The sequence below is a fragment of the Eschrichtius robustus genome, chromosome 6 (assembly GCF_028021215.1).
Source record: "Eschrichtius robustus isolate mEscRob2 chromosome 6, mEscRob2.pri, whole genome shotgun sequence".
Lineage (NCBI taxonomy): Eukaryota > Metazoa > Chordata > Mammalia > Artiodactyla > Eschrichtiidae > Eschrichtius > Eschrichtius robustus.
The window spans coordinates 141,410,565-141,427,291 of NC_090829.1; the positions used below are offsets into that span (position 1 = coordinate 141,410,565).

A 16,727-nucleotide genomic window follows, 5' to 3' on the forward strand; every position below is an offset into this window, starting at 1 on the left:
AACCTCATCTTCCCATAAATGTAGGCTACTTTATTACAGGCTGAATGTAACCAGGACCTCAGGTATGCACTTTTGTAAATTACTTACATTTATTACAATGTTTAGCTCTGAAATGTAAACACTACTTACTAAAAACTACTTACAAAACGTTTTTCTTTTCACGGTTACTTGCTACTATCATTACCGTAGCTTTCTATTTACGGAAAGGTTTATTTAAAAATACATTTATTTAGGAATAAAGGTGAGTCAGTTTAAAGACAGTATTAATTACATAATCACACAAGTGGTTTGCAGATACAACAAAACCAGAGACACGGTGGAAGCCGAATTTGGAAAACAGGTTCCACGGGGTGGTGGGGCAGGTGCGAGAACTCTACGGAAGCCGGGAAGGCCAAGGGCAAGGCTGGCGTGAACCCGAGCCCGGAGCAAAAGACGGCCCCGCCTCCCCGAGTGCGGCGCAGTGCGCAGGCGCGGCGGCCCGCCTCTGCGGGGCGCTGGGCTCACTGCGCACGCGCGGCCGTCGGCTTGGTCCCAGGTGGAGCTGCTTTAGCTGAGCTGGCGCCGCCGTGAGCTTCCGAGATGAGCGCGGCCGAGGCCGACCGGTGGGCTTGGCTGCTGGTGCTCAGCTTCGTGTTTGGATGCAATGTACTCAGGATCCTCCTCCCGTCCTTCTCCTCCTTCGTAAGTGGCTATCTGGCCTTCCAGGGGCCGGTGGGGTCGCCGCCCCAGCGTGCCGTAGACACAGGGGTCTCAAACTGGCCGCCCGACGGCCGGATTCGGCCTGCAGAGGCATCTTGGTTGGGCCGTTCTGTGTTTTAAGATGTTTTTGAGTGAGTTGCTAGCGTCAAGTGGCAACGCTTTACCCCCATATCCGGTTTTCTGGATTTTTGGGGAGAAAAAAAAAATGCCTGATAACGCGTGGCCACGTTTTCGCGTGGCAGCGGTCTGGAGTTCTCAGTGCCCTTCTGCCAGCCGCACTCATTTCCGTTATTCTCTGGTTCCTGGGGGCGTCGAGCGGCCTCAGGCTGCTGGGGTGGGGGCGTGGGGAGGGCCAGTGCCTGCAGCACGGCGTCGGGGCTCCGGGAAGTCTCGCCTTCTTGCGTGCAGTGCAGCTGTGCAGGGTCCCTGGGGACGAGTCTCAGGATGCAGGGACCCCCATTCTTGGGGCGGGAGGGGTTGGAGACAGTGTAGACTTAGAATCCCAGTGCTCTGTGATGTTTCCTGTACCCAGAGGAGCGACGGGCACTTGGGAGTACTCCCTGCGGGGCGTTGTGTCCATCGTGAGTAATTTCCTCGTGTCCAGTCGCCACGGCTGCTGTGACTGTCATGCCATCTTCCTGTACCTCCCAGAGGAGGTGTGTTTGATTCAGAGTCTAGTAGTTGTCCTAAGACATCCAGCTATTGATTGCTGGGGTGGAGGTTTGATCCTTGGTTTGTGATTCTCCGAGGTCTGCCCCTCTGCCTGTTGGAGCCTGAATAGGGGGTTTGGTGGCATATTTGATGGGAGGTGCCTGTGGAGAAGGTGAGGAGCCGCGGAAGGGCGCCCTCTGTAGGCCGACAGTGGGAGTGAGGGGCTGTCTGACTTAGACCAAGACTCAAAGATGGGGTGCACACACTGGAGCAGTATTCTGGGAACTCAGTTCTGCTTTTCTCTCCTGGTATAAATTGGTGGTGGTGGTGGGGTATTTAAGACTAGACAGGGTTTCTACTTCTTTTTGTTCTACTCTACTGGTATCCATTGGGTGCCTGTTTTGTGTAAAACTCTATTCTAGGACCTTATCACCCAAGTTGTCCTGAGGCAGTTCTGTCTTAATCCCATCCCCCGTTCAGAATCTTTCCTGATGCTTCCTTGTCTTTAAGATGGTGTCCGAAGTACTCAGCATTGCATAAAAGACCCTTGAAGAGTAGGCCCCAGCCCACTTTTCTTTCTTCTTATTTTTTAAAAACTGTGGTAAAATATACATAACATAAAATTTACCATTTTAACGTATATAGTTCAGTGGCATTGAGTACATTCACATTGTTGTGCAACTGTTCATCACCCTTCGTCTCCAGAACTGCAGCTTCCTAAACTGAGATTTTGTCCCCAGTAAACATGGGGTGTTATCCGCATGCCCCTTCCCCAGTCCCTGGCAACCACCATTTTACTTTCCATCTCTATGAATCTGACTATTCCTAGGCACCTCATATAAGTGAAATCATATAATATTTGTCCTTTTATGTCTGGCTTATTTCACTCAGCATAATGTCCTTAGGGTTCATCCCTGTTGTAGCCTGTGTTAGGATTTCTGTCCTTTTTAAGGCTGAATAATATTCCACTGTATGTATATACCACATTTTGTTTGTTCATTCATCTTTTGATGGACATTTGGATTGTTTCTGCCTTTTGACCATTGTGAATAATGCTGCTAGAACATTGGTGTACAAGTGTATTCAAATCTCTGCTTTCAGTTCTTTTGGGTAAATACCCAGAAGTGGAATTGCTGGATCATATGGTAATTCTGTTTTTAATTTTTTTGAGAAACTGCTGCACTGTTTTCCACAGCGGCTGCATCATGTAAATTCTCACCAGCAATGCACAAGTGTTCCAGTTTCTCCACATTCTCCAACATTGGTATTTTTAGTTATTATTTTTCCTTTTTGGATAATTGCCATCCTAATGGATGCAAAGTGGCTTCTCTTTGTGGTTTTGATTTGCATTTTCCTAATGATTAGTGATGTTGAACATCATTTCATTTGCTTATTGGCCATCTGTATATCTTTGAAAAACGTCTATTCAGGTCTGTGGCCCCTTTTCTAATGGGGCTTCAGGAGCTGTCCCTAGGGGAAGGGCGCTCTCTGGAGGCCCACATCGAGAGTGAGTGGCTGCGTTTTTGTGGTTAAGTTAGGAGTTCTTTATATAGTCTGGATATTAACGCCTTATCAGATATATGATTTGCAAACATCTTCTCCCATTCTGTGGGTTGCCTGCCCATCTTACTTGCAGTATCACTTCGATTCTTCCTATGTACCCCATCTCATTTCACCTTATATTGGAACCACACACAAAACTAACCTCAATTGCTGAAAGAGGCTGTGTTGGTTTTGTGTTCCTCTGTGAATTGTTCCTAGTTTCTCATAAGCTGAGGGGGAAGGAGGAGAGAGTTTGGGATATGGCAACGGCTGTAAATAAGAACTGTCATCATCTCTGGCTCCTTCACCAAGCTTTCACCAAACCTGTGCCCTGCAGCTAGCACACTCTCATAAGAAGTTATTGCTGCAGTCCACACATGCACGAGGTTTGTGCCTTATCAGGGTGGCTGTTTGTCGTTCAGGTGAATGAGCCCTGGGTTTGTCCTTGGACCTGTGTCACTTCCTCTGCTGCATCCTACAGGCTGTGTAACCTCTCTAACCTCCAACCAGTTAGCCTTCTTAGACCCGTTTTCCCTTGGTTGTAACACTGTCAGAATTGTTAGCCAGGTTCAGAAGGATAACATTATCCTAGCAGAGTACAGTTGCTGGTGTTCAAAACAGGGAGAAGTAATAAAGAGATCTGGTTTGTGTTGAGGGTCAGTGAAGAGCTGTAAGGAACGCACTGGTCCCGTGTAGGGTAAAACGCTGCTCTGTCTCGACCATTAGAGGCCGCCCCATCGCAGGCGCTGATGTGAGGATGCACGTGGGAAAGACTCCAGTGAGGATCAGTTTGGGAACGGGCCATGCCCCTGCACCTCAGACTGTAGCCTTCCTTCCAGGGTTTCCGAAGCTCCTTCCCTTCAGCCAGAGCAGGGAAGGGGCGCACCTTCCCATTAGTCAGGAGAGGCCCTTGAGGAAGTCTCTCAAGTGCAAGAAGTCCTCTCCCAGCAGAGTGCTGCAAGGTCCTGGGATGGGACCTCAGCCAAATACTGGGGTGGGGGCTGGGGGCCTGGATGAGGACGCCAATTCCTTGGCGTTGACTTGGTTAGAATTTTCCTGCGAGTTCTTTCATGTTTCCTTTCTAGCTGGTCACAGGACGCATTTGCGATCCAACACAGCCAAAGGCGGAGGCAGAGGGGACAAAGACCACCTTGCGGAGCGCCCCGCTCCGTGCCGGCTGCGCGGAGGCGCGCTGTGCAGGCGCCCCGGGCCCCAGGACTGGCGTGGCCGAGGGCGGGAGGAGCTCCTAGTTAGCCACGTGCCGTGCGCAGGCGTGCCAGGGCCGATGCGCTGGAAGGCGGCCTGCGGGTCCCGGAGAGATGCGTGCGTGCACTGCGCAGGCGCCCTAGGACTGGTGTGGCGGAGGGAGGGGTGAGGGTCTGGGTGAGGCACGTGCCCTGCGCAGGCGCCCCAGGACCTACGCGGTGGAGGGCGGCTTCAGGCGCCAGGGGCCCCTTCTTCACAGACCCCCTGCTTTGCAGACTTTGAGCATAGGTGCAGCGCAGGCTGTCCTCAGGGATTTGGTGTGTGGGACTGGCCGCCACTTTTGTGTTTGACAACTTCAAAATCACACTTAACTTTCTGCTCTAAAAAGTGGCCGCTTCCCTTTTCCCTCTAGGGGCCCGGGCCACTGCGGTGAGGGGTGGATACTGCAGGGCCTGCCGCTGCGGGCCTTGCTGAGACCCTGCCCGTTTCCAGGGAGCACGGTCGCCTAGTGAGTTCTTGCTGTGGACCAGGCATTAGGATGGGCCCCAAGTGCTGGTTGAGGAGGGGACAAAGGCGGCGACGGGGGTTGAGGGCGCACGAGCAGGTGCGGCCTGGCAGATGCGGACTCCCACGTGCCAGAGACCAGGGCCCCGAGGAGTGGGCCCGACTTGGCCGGTCCTGGCTGAGGGGCATGTGGGGTTGTTCTGGGCCTTGGGCCCTTCCCGGGGTGAGGGGGTCTCCCTGCGGTGTTAGGGACACGCCTGAGCCGCCACTCCCAGGGATGCCTGCTGTGTTCCGGGAGGGAGGAGCCTTTGGGCTGTAAATGTCGTCGGGCACGATTTTCAGATGGGTCTGGTCCAGAGAGTTGCCAGCCAGTGAGCGGGGGAGTGAGCATTTGAACAACCCCAGTGCCACCGCAAGTCCTGGCATTTTGTTGGCAGAGGGAGTTTCCAACTTGGACAGGATCAGAGGGTGACTGAGGAGGACACTGGGATGTCACACAGGCAGAGGGCCAGCGTCTGGGGACAAGAGAAACGAAGGATTGGTTCTGCCCTTGTTTGCTCTCCAGATTCTCCCACCGGCTTTTTTTTCGTGATAAGCAAATTTTGTTTGTTTGTTTATTGATTCATGGCCTCCTCCCGCGCTTGCGGGATCTCAGTTCCCTGACCAGGATTTGATCCTGGGCAGCAGGCAGTGAAAGTGCCAAGCCCTAACCACTGGACCGCTGGGGTATTGCCTCACTGGTCTTTAAAAACTTATTTTCTTTTTTGCTTTAGAATTATTTGTGGACCCATCTCCAGGTCTTTGAAAAACCGTACCCTGCAAAGCTTATCAGCTTCTGTCAGGTGGGAGATTTAATACGCCTGTGAGTACATAAAAACTTCAGGGGACTTCCCTGGTGGCACAGTGGTTAAGAGACTACTGAAGCCTGCGTGCCTAGAGCCCGTGCTCCGCAACAGGAGAAGCCACTGCAATGAGAAGCCCGCGCACTGCAAGGAAGAGTAGCCCCCGCTCGCGGCAACTAGAGAAAGTGCACATGCAGCAACAAAGACCCAACGCAGCTGAAAAAAACAAATTAAAAACCTGATAGAAATTAAAAAAAAAAAGACTTCAGATATATGTTTTTTAAATTTATTTTATTTATTTATTTTTGGCTGCTTTGGGTCTTCGTTGCTGCGCGCGGGCTTTCTCTAGTTACGGAGAGCAGGGTCTACTCTTTGTTGTGGTGCGTGGGCTTCTCATTGTGGTGGCTCCTCTTGTTGCAGAGCTCGGGCTCTAGGCGCACGGGCTCAGTAGTTGTGGCTCACGGGCTCTAGAGTGCAGGCTCAGTAGCTGTGGCGCACGGGCTTAGTTGCTCCGTGGCATGTGGGATCTTCCCGGACCAGGGCTGAAACCCATGTCCCCTGCATTGGCAGGCGGATTCTTAACCACCGCGCCACCAGGGAAGCCCCAGACGTTTATGTTTTAAAAATTAATATTGGAACTTCCCTGGTGGCCCAGTGGCTAGGGCTCCGTGCTCCCAGTGTAGGGGGCCCAGGTTCGATCCCTGGTTGGGGAACTGGATCCCACATGCCACAACTAAAACCCGGTGCAGCCAAATAAATAAATATGTTAAAAAATTAATACTAAGAACATTTAAAAAATTTAGATCTCCTTAAATCTTACATTTCAACTCATAATTCTAGTATATTTTAACAGTTATTTGTAAGGAGGTCTTGGATTAATGTTGGTACCCATTTGCAAACTTAAACACTTCCAAATTTTCTTTTTTTGTACTTGTAGATGTGATACGTTCAGTTTTTCTTCAAGCACTGCATTTCCTAATTTTAACCACAAATCTCTTCAGTTCCCCTCAAGTTTATTCTCCTGCCCTCACTCACTTTCCACTCCTGAGTAACCATTTTTGGCCTTTCCAGTTTTTAATTGTTTTATGTACAGCGTACCTCGGAAATATTGCGGGTTTGGTTCCAGGCTACTGCAATAAAGTGAATATCGAAGTAAAGTGAGTCACATGCAATTTCTGGTTTGCCAGTGCATAAAAAAGTTATGTTTACACTAGAGTCTATTAAGTGTGCAATAGCATAGCATTGTGTAAAAAAAGTGTACATGCCTTAATTAAAAAATTGTTTATTGCTAAAAAATGCTAACCATCATCTGAGCCTTTAGTGAGTTGTAGTAGTAACATCAGAGATCACTAATCAGGGGATTCCCTGCTGATCCAGTGGTTAGGACTCTGCCGTTTCACTGCTGAGGGCCGGGATTCGATCCCTGGTCCAGGAACTAATATCCCGCAAGCCGCGTGGTGTGGCCTAAAAAAAAAAAAAAAAAATCACTAATCAAAGATCACCATAACAAATATAACAATAATAAAAAAGTTTGAAATATTATGAGAACTACCAGAATGTAACACAGAGACATGAAATGAGCAAATACTGTTGGAAAAATGGTGCCAATAAACTTGGTTGATGCAGGGTTGCTACAAGCCTTCAATTAAAAAAATCTGTGAAGCACAGCCTGTATTCTCTATAATGCTATGTATGTAATGTGTTTGCCCCTCTATTTCTTTTTTTTTTTTTTTTTTTTTAATTTATTTTTGGCTGTGTTGGGTCTTTGTTGCTGTGCGAGGGCTTCTCATTGCAGTGGCTTCTCTTTTTGTGGAGCACGGGCTCTAGGCGCGTGGGCTTCGGTAGTTGTGGTTCACGGGCTCAGTGGTTGTGGCTCGCGGGCTCTAGGGCACAGGTTCAGTAGTTGTGGTGCACGGGCTTAGTTGCTCCGTGGCATGTGGGATCTTCCTGGACCAGGGCTCGAACCTGTGTTGCCTGCATTGGCAGGCAGATTCTTAACCATTGCGCCACCAGGGAAGTCCCCCCTCTATTTCTTTTTAAATCCTACTTTTAAAAGTCAGGTTTATTGATGTGTAATTTGCATTCAGTGAAATTCACTTCTTGTACATGGGCAGTTTGATGAGTTTTGGCACACTTAATCAGGGTAACCACCGAAACAATCAAGGTAAAGAATATCTCCATCACCTCCGAAAGTCCTTTCCCCACCCTGCACCTGTTTTTTTTAAATCAAATTTAAAAAAAAAAAATACACCTTTAATTGATTTTTTGGCTGTGCCGCACCGTTTCACATGGCATTCGGGAATCTTAGTTCCTGGACCAGGGATTGAACCCACGCCCCCTGCAATGGAAGCGCGGAGTCTTAACCACTGGATCGCCAGGGAAGTCCCTGCACCTGTTTCTTGATTTACACAGTTTAAGCAGCATCTATGAACTCCTTGCTCTTTAAGATGATTCTGTGATTTTTAAAGATAATTTGGTGCATTCCTGTTTTCTGCTCTAGGGTGGATCTGGCTAGCGTGTATGTCCTTTAGTTAGAGTGTTCGGTAGTGGGGACACGACAGCTGAGTTTGAAGACCCCCCTACTCCAGGAGGCTGCGCAGTGGCAAGCACACTGTGCTGCTGCACAGGCGCCCTCTGGAGACCGAAGGGCCTCATTGCTCGGGCGCTGGAAAGGGGCCTCAGCTGGTGTTCCGTGAGGCTGTGCGGGCGTCCCTGGGAGACCCGCAAGAGGGGCGCGGCTGGCCAGCTCGAACTGAAGCGTCACCCTACTGTGCACCAGGCAGGGGGGGTCGGGGGCTAGAGGAACAGACTGATTTATTGTGCACCTGCTATGTACCAGTACAGGGAAATACATTAATATAGTTTATTAACGTATCTTTATTAATATATTTTTAAAAATGTGAAACAAACACAAACGTGCAGAAAAGTTATACATTCATTAGAAAGAACTGGTTTTGTTTCCTGAACCATTTGAAAGTAAGTTGTCAACCCGAGTGCCCTCTTTCCCCAATACTTTAGTGTATAAACAGTGGCCTTGCCCGCAGTACAGCTGTCAGGTACAATCCTCCTGTCCCGTTCAGGGTTTCCTCGTCCCAGTGACGTCCTTTATAGCAGAAGGACCCCAGTCAGCACCATGCATAGCACATACTTGTCATGTCTCTTCAGTCTAGAAGGAGTCTTGGTCTTTCCTTGAATTGCGAGGATGACATTTCCAAATATCGCAGGGCAGTGATTTTGCACAATGGCCTTCTGTGGACATCCTTGTCCAGTGTTTGGCGAGGATGTCACATAAAGGATGCTGTGTTCTCTTTGCATCTCACCAGGTACCGTGGGCGTTGATTTGGGGAGGTACACTCATCACTCCGGGTCAGTCCCTGAGGAATTCTCAGTCCCCTATGAGGTCGCCCCTTGGACCTTCCTGCTCTGGTGCGAGGGTGGTCCCCTTGCTCTCCCCTCGCTCTCCTGGGACCTTCACCTGTCCCCGGGGGGTTGTTGGGCGCTACCTGGCAGCCACTGCATGTGTAGCCCGGGCCGCTGGCAGTGTCCTGGCCGGTGTGTGTGTCTGTGGGGGGCGTCTGGGGCCGGCGTGGGCAGGTGCCCTCACACTTGGGTCCCCTCCACTATCCGGGCGGCCAGGAGGGCCCTGGGGAGGGTGCCTGGGCCGGTCGTGTCCCATGTGGGGCCTGGCTGTCAGAGGCTGCTCTTCACAAACATTTACGTCTGTTATTTCATCTGTCTGTGTGTATCTATGGAAAACCACAAGTTCACACCTGCACCTCCAGTTCTCATCCAGTCCCACGGGATTCATTCTGGTTCTCTCCCAATGCATGTTTCTCACTCCCTTTGCTCACAGTGAGAAAACTGGCTCACAGTATCCTTAGTAGGTCTCCATGACTTGCTCAATCCTTTGTAACTCACCCTCGGCCTCCACTACCACCTCCTCTTGTCACATGTGCCCCTCCTGCTGTGGAACCCCGACTCTCATGCCAGGCAGCCCCTCTGCGGGAATGCCCTCTTCACCCGCCACCGCTTCATCCCTGACCCCCGGCACCCCCCCCCCCCTTGCTCTGCCCACCTAATTTAGCACAGAATTCTACAGGAATGAGGGGCGTGCACGGTCCTTGTCACCTGAATGAAGCTCTGGGGATGGAATCAGTTTTCACCCTGTAATCACAATTTTGCTGTAAAAGTGAAGGATACATACATTTGTGCTGTAGCAGTCCGTGGGCATATCTGCAGAAGGAAAAACGTAATTGAATAAAGACTCATGGCGGCGGGCGGAGTTTTCGTTTCTGTGGTCGGGGGCAGGCAGCAGGACGGGGACCGGGCAGCAGAGCCTGGCCATGGGGGTAAAGGGCAGCGTGCCCAGCTGCAGGAGGCAGCAAGCGGATGGGGGGCGAAGGCTGATCCCGGCTGTCACCTCCACCAGATGTCCAGGGTGCTGCAGAAGGACGTGGAGCAGGAGTCACAGATGCGAGCGGAGATCCAGGGTATGAAGCAGGAGCTCTCCACCGTCAACATGATGGACGAGTTTGCCAGATACGCCAGGCTGGAGAGAAAGATCAACAAGATGACTGATAAGCTCAAAACTCACGGTACTGTTCTCATTTGTAGCGTGGGAAGCTTCGTACGAGCTGATTAATAGAGAAATCTTTATAGAAAGAGGCACTGCATATGTGCTTTGATCTTTGAGGTTCTGATGTTGACAGAGAGTTTTAAGTTGTCTAGAAGAGACCCAGTAATAATTGTTACTTCCTCCTTTTTTGCTGGTGAACCTTTGCTTTCTAAACACAGAAGCCTGGGGACTTCCCTGCCGTTTAGTTGTTAGGACTTGGCACTTTCACTGCTGTGGGCCCAGGTTCGATCCCTGGTCCGGGAACTAAGATCCCACAAGCCGAGAGTCATGGCCAAAAAACAAAAAACAAAAAACAAAAAAACCCCATACAACCACACAGAAACCTCTAACATCTTTGATTTTCTTCATTCTCTGTAGGTTGACATTTTCAAATTCAACACTTTTCTGAGAGAAGCCTAGAAAAATCTCATGGTGGATTCCCAGGAGCTTTTGTGAATGCTCTAAAAAATGCCCAGCAGTGTCCTTATCCAAGTGTAGACTTCAGGCTGGGGATCAGGTCTTACTCAGCTTTATGTTTGCCACTGTTCCTAACAGTCTCCTTTGATGGATAGGAGGTCAGCTTGTGTGCTGAGAGAGTGTGTGGCTAGTGAAACCTGCAGAGGGGCCTGCCCAGGCCTGAGACAAACTAGACTCCCACTTACGGGTTAGTGTGCTGTGTGGCCTGGGAAATCCAGGAAGAAAAAGGTAGTCCTGTTGGTAAGTGCCTCGTAAAAGAATCTCTGATTTAGATGAATAGCTTTAAGAGTTTTTAAAATGAAAGCTTCAAATCTCATAATCTGTGTGTGATTCTATTTTAAATAATGGCACAGTGGGTGACTTTTAAGAAATCCTATTTTATATTTTCTAAGTGTGTGTGTGTGTGTGTGTGTGTGTATGTATGTATGTGTATATTTTGTTTGTTTGCTTTTTGGCTGTGCTGCGCAGCTTGTGGGATCCTAGTTCCCCGACCAGGGATCAAACCCAGGTTCTCGGCAGTGAGAGCGCGGAGTCCCAAGCACTGGACCATCAGGGAACTCCCTTGTCTAAGTATATTGAGCAGATGTTACATACATAGTTAGAAAATAGTTTATGAGGAGAAATAACATTTCTGTGTGCTTGAATATCTTCTTCATTTTTTTTAAGGACTGATACCATTTCATTCTGTTTTTCCTTTCAGTGAAAGCACGGACAGCTCAGTTGGCCAAGATAAAATGGGTTATAAGTGTTGCGTTCTACATACTGCAAGTAAGTGTCCTATTCTGTCACCTGGGGTCATTGAAGTTGGTAACGGACTGTCCTCCAGAACCATGTGGCCCAGAATCCGGGCCTGGGAATTCAGGCTTTTCCACTTTCAGCTGCTGTGCTGTGTGGTCCTGCTAGCATGTAACTCTGAACACTCTGTGAATTTCTAAGGTAGACTAAAATGAAGCCTTTGTTTCTCTTAGTCTCTTTTAGCCTTTGTCTTTTAGAGTTGTTAAATGTTGGGATTTTTTAGCAGATGCGCTTCTCTGGAGTTCTTTCATTTTGCCTTTGTTTCAGTGCAGCGTTGGGAGCCTGGGTGGGTATGGAGTGAGAGAGCTTATCTAGACATCGTATTTTCTAAGGCGGTCGGTGACTGTGGCCGTTGCTTGTCACCGGGTGTGCAGACGTGTAGGTGACGTGTAGATGTCTGCTCTCCAGGCGGGAACACGTCATTCTCACCTCAGTCCAGGACCGTTGATTCCCAGCTTCCTTGCCTGGGGGATGTTTACTTGTTCCCTTTGCTGCGGAACAATCCCTGCTCCTGCTGCTGCTTCCTTCGCCCCAGGGTGTGGATGTGCCACACGCACACTTAGTGGCTGCTTTAAATGGTCTCCGAGTTTCAGTCCTACGTGTGATCTTTCCTGGGGGAAAAGATTTGCGCCCAGCCCCCCAAAGCCCAGGTGGTTTGGGTGTGTTTGAGGACGTTGATCCTGAGGCGTTGTCACTTTGGTACGAGCGAGGTCTCACGGGGAGAGGAGTCGAGCAAGCCGCGCTCTCTGAGGTCCGCTCCCTCGAGTGGCACGTTCAAGGCCACGAAGGGGATGGAAGACAGCTGACCGAGCGCTGCTGGGAAAGGAGGAGAGGGCAGGCAGCGCGTCTCGTCCCGCCACTTAACCTCACAGAGGGCTCACCTCTGCACTTGGGTGTGCGGGTGGGAGCGGTAGCTAGTTTTGCAAGGACCTGAGAGGCGTGAGATCACTTTTGTCACTGATGAGGTGTAGTTAGCGTAAGCTGGCTGCTTAGAGGAGGTGCTCGATGAGGAAGGAACACTCGCGCTGTGGGAGACCTTGGTCACTCTATCAGCTAATTTGATGGTGTGCGTGTATCTGCTGGCTGTGAGGACTGGATGGGTAGGGTTGGAGGTCACTGATGTGGAGAGTTTCCTTGGCTTGTTTCCGTGTTTCCTCATCTTCCGTGGTGATCGTTTGTGTGGCTGGCAGGCTGTCTCCGCTCACCAGCCGTGTCTTTGCAGGCTGCCCTGATGGTCACGCTCATCTGGACGTACTATGCTGTCCCTGTGGCCGTGGTGCCGAGTAGGTGGATAACTCCACTCGACCGCCTGGTAGCGTTTCCCACCGGAGTAGCAGGTACGTGGGCGCTGGCAGACGCGGTGGAGGAGCGCGGCCAGGCCGACCTAGGGGCGTGTGGCGGGAGGTTCAGTCAGCTGAGCTCAGCCTGCCGCCCACAGTGAGCAGCTCCGTGTCTCCGCCTCACACAGGGCTTGCAGCGAAGGAACTGACGTCTAGAGAACTGACGTGTCCAGTGTCACCGAAATGTGAAGTAGCAGGGCTACAGCTCAACCCAAGCCTGCCTCCGTAATCCAAGCCCAATACCTGGGGTCTGATACCCCGTTTATTGAAACACCACCTCTGGTTCCCAAATTCTGTGACTCCCTTTCAGTTCACACTATGCTTAGCCCCTCTGCAGCATTTCCTGGTATCGGTCGTTCTTTCACTTCTGAAAGAATTTCTTTTGGGTGTTAAAATTAGTACATGTCATCGTAGAATGATTAGAAATATAAAAAAAAACTTTTAAAAAGACTCAGTAGCTATGGATAACCCCCCTTAACGTTGTGGTATATTTTTTCCAGTCTTTTTTTCTATTTATTTTTGTACGGTTTAGGTTACCTGGCACATACCATTTTTCACCCCTCTTATCACGTGAGCCTTTCCCCACATCAATGCATTTCTTCAGGTTAGGAGACGGGCGTGCCGCTGGCCGTGCTGAGAGGGCAGCTTGATAAGTCTCCTCAGTAAGGAACTTGGAACAGCTGTTCTCCGTTTGGGTGCGTCATAACTGACGAGTTTCCCTGCTAAAGGATATCTATTTAAGTCCCCAGTTTTTGCTGTAGAGATGATGCCGCAGTACACATCCTGCTCAGCCAGTCTTTGGCTGCGATTTGTGATCATGCTGGAGGTGAACTGCTAAGTCAAAGGGATGACCGTGTCAAAGATCTCCAATGTAGCCAGGCCCCTTCCTCCCCCTCCCCCTCCCTCTTCCCGGACCCGGCCAGGATCGTATGGCTGGTGGCTCTCAGCGCTGCTGAGCCGAGGAGCCAGAGGCCACTCTCTCTTCCTGTCTCTCAGCATCAGTGGGGCAAGAAAGGTGTGGGTAAACATTCCTCCGTGCTTATAATGCTTTGGTGGGAAGGGAAAAACAGATCATCTGACAGGGTGGTCTTACAGTCTATTAATATCATAAATAATGATGCACATGTCTCTGGCAGGAAAGACAAATTCAAATCATTGTTTGTCGTTTTAAATAATTCCTCCTTAGTAAAGAAGGCAGCTCTGTGAATCAGTAGAAACTCTGGGGGCTTCCCTGGTGGCACAGTGGTTAAGAATCCGCCTGCCAATGCAGGGGACACGGGTTCGAGCCCTGGTCCGGGAAGATCCCACATGCCGCGGAGCGACTAAGCCCGTGCGCCACAACTACTGAGCCCGCGAGCCACAACTACTGAGCCCACGTGCCACAACTACTGAAGCCTGCGCGCCTAGAGCCCGTGCTCCACAACAAGAGAAACCACCGCAGTGAGAAGCCCGCGCGCCGCAACAAAAGAGTAGCCCCCGCTCGCCGCAACTAGAGAAAGCCTGCGTGTAGCAACGAAGACCCAACGCAGCCAAAAAAAACAGTCTGATCAGTTTGAACCCAGGAAACACAAACTTGGTGTTAGCCCAACACTACTCAAAAAGGACTGAAGTGCTCTATTTCCTAGAAGTCAAAGGTAGCAGAGGCAGGAAATGTGGGCGGAACTCCTGGCATGCTCTCATGTTGAATTTCTTTATTTTTAGGTGGTGTTGGAATTACCTGTTGGATTTTAGTCTGTAACAAAGTTGTGGCCATTGTGCTTCACCCTTTCAGCTGAAAAAGAAGATGAATTTGGCTACAGCACTTTCAAAAACGAATTTTCACTTAGGAGATTACAAATCTGATTTATACTGTTTTATTTTTTGTTTTGTTTATTTTTGTTTGTTTGTTTTTTTAAAAAAGGAAACACAAGCCACAGGTTAGTTGTTGTTGTTGAACGTGTTTGTTCTTGGACTTCATGTTGAGATTCTTAGAAGAATCACCGTTCTGTCCATTTGTTGTGAGCCATGGAAGTCAGTCTCGTGTGTACCAGCCAGCATGGCACCAGATTTGTGATAAGAAGTGTGTGACATTATGGGCTACGTGTTGTTACTTGTGATTTGCACTCTCGGCGTATTTTAAAGGTCACATTGCCAACTGGAAAGTCAAACTTTTCTAATAACTTAAGTACTTTAAAGACTTTGTGCTATTTTTAATCCAGATTAGAAAGTAACTTAATTTTAATACCACTACTAGAATTTGAAAATTTGTTTTTTAATCTCATGCAGTACTCCCGGGAGAATAACACTAATTGACATTGCTTGTGCTTTTTCCTTCCTCTATTTAAAATGTCATTTGTTGGGCAAGCCTTTGGATAGTATTATCCACTTATTTGAAGCTGTTAACTTTTCATTACTGTGTTTTATAAATGTATTCATGAGCCCATAATGCATTGTTTTGTGTTTGAACTGTGTGTTTTATATTTAATGTATTTCAAATGAAGGGTATTTTTAAAGCATTTAATATTTATGCTCTGTAGAACGGAACAAACTTAAAAAACAAACTGGGACGCCTGATTAAATTAATTTCAACGGCTACATGTTTGCCCCGTCAAGTGTAATTCTGCTCAGTATTTTTAAAAACACTTTTTTCTAATTACAATTTTGCAAGTGCTTGTGTGACTTCCTTCCTTACGGCCACTTACTTGCTATGACCGATCGGTGGCAGAGGGCCTGCAACGTTCACTAAGTGGGCCACAGCCCTGTAAAGCGAACTTCTAGCACGAGTTTTTAAAAGATCATTTTTGTATCCTTGTGTTCCCTGACGGTATGATAGTACGTTCGTTATTATTTCTGGTAATTGAGCTATGTAGAGACGGAGCATTGTGCTGCTTTAGTTGATGGTCACCAGAGTGGGTTTTGGGTTCCCCTCATCACCCAGACTCACCTGGCCCCAGGCTGTTGCAGCTCTGGGAGAGGATGCAGAACTGGGAATACAGCCGTATTTACAGCAAACACCAGCGTCCAGCGTCCAGTCACCTCACAGGTACGTTTTAGCCACAGAGGATGAGCAGCCGACCTGCTGAGGACATGACAGCAGCAGAAGGAAGCTTCGGGGTCTCGGGCCCCTTCGAGGCCACAGGCCCTCCGTGATTCGTGAGCTGTGGCGTGAATGGCAGGTCACACAGTCAACAGTCAGGTGGCCTGGTACGCACACTCTGGACCGTCCTGGGATCACTAATTGGTGAAAGTCTCCCTGACGAGACCCTTATTTATCTCCTAAGGATATATTCTTGCAACTAATACTGCAAGACTTTTGACAGATTTCACTGAGGCTAGAGGAAAAGATTTATAATTCACAGCTGTTCACTCTTTCCACATACATTAATAGTTTGTGAGGATTAAATAAGGGAAATTTAAATATCCGTCACATTTCACATTCTTGTGGTTTTTGGAAAATGGTGTTTGTTTTTGTTTTTTAAGTTTTAATTAATTAATTATTTATTTATTTATTTTTGGCTGTGCCGCGGCTTGCGGGGGATCTTAGGTCCCCGACCAGGGATCAAACCTGTGCCCCCTGCGGTGGGAATTCCCCGGTGTTTGTTTTTAAATAGGTAGTAAACGTGGCACTGAATTCAAAAGATACAGAAAGGGATGTGATGAAAGTACATCTTCTGACCTTCTACTGTTGTGTTACCTAGTTTTCCAGAGTTTTCCACTATTCCTAGTTTCTTTACGATTCTTCCCATGATATTCCATACATTTATGAATATCGATGTATGCGCTTTTAAAATAGCTTTTAAAAAGTAATACCTAAAAAAAAACCCCACAAAAACTGTTTGCTTTTTTTTTTTTTTAAATCCTACCTGGAAAGTACAGAAAGTCTCCTGTGATTCCACAGAAGTGGGACGACTGGTGTTAACATTTGTGCTTTTCGCTCTTTTCTAAAATTTTATGGATAGCTGTAGGTTTTGTGTTTCTATTTAAAATTACTGGGTATAGTTTATAGTTTCATGTGAGAATAGACATCTGTTTGATTTAAAATACATCTAAAGTGGGCTTCCCTGGTGGCACAGTGGT

General features: G+C 48.6%; 1 protein-coding gene across 2 annotated transcripts; it reads left to right on the top strand.

The window, feature by feature from the left end:
• The first annotated feature begins 502 nt into the window (after nucleotides 1-502).
• On the top strand, nucleotides 503-15,309 carry GET1 (guided entry of tail-anchored proteins factor 1). Of its 2 annotated transcripts, none has more exons than XM_068547105.1 (5): nucleotides 503-681; nucleotides 9,874-10,039; nucleotides 11,237-11,304; nucleotides 12,554-12,668; nucleotides 14,373-15,309. In XM_068547105.1, the coding sequence occupies exons 1-5, from the start codon at nucleotides 580-582 to the stop codon at nucleotides 14,444-14,446; spliced, it is 525 nt and encodes a 174-aa protein (XP_068403206.1). In that variant the 5' UTR covers nucleotides 503-579; the 3' UTR covers nucleotides 14,447-15,309. The 2 variants fall into 2 exon arrangements, with proteins under 2 accessions (XP_068403206.1, XP_068403205.1); XM_068547104.1 differs by lacking the exon at nucleotides 14,373-15,309 and adding an exon at nucleotides 12,800-13,073.
• The last annotated feature ends 1,418 nt before the right edge of the window (nucleotides 15,310-16,727 follow it).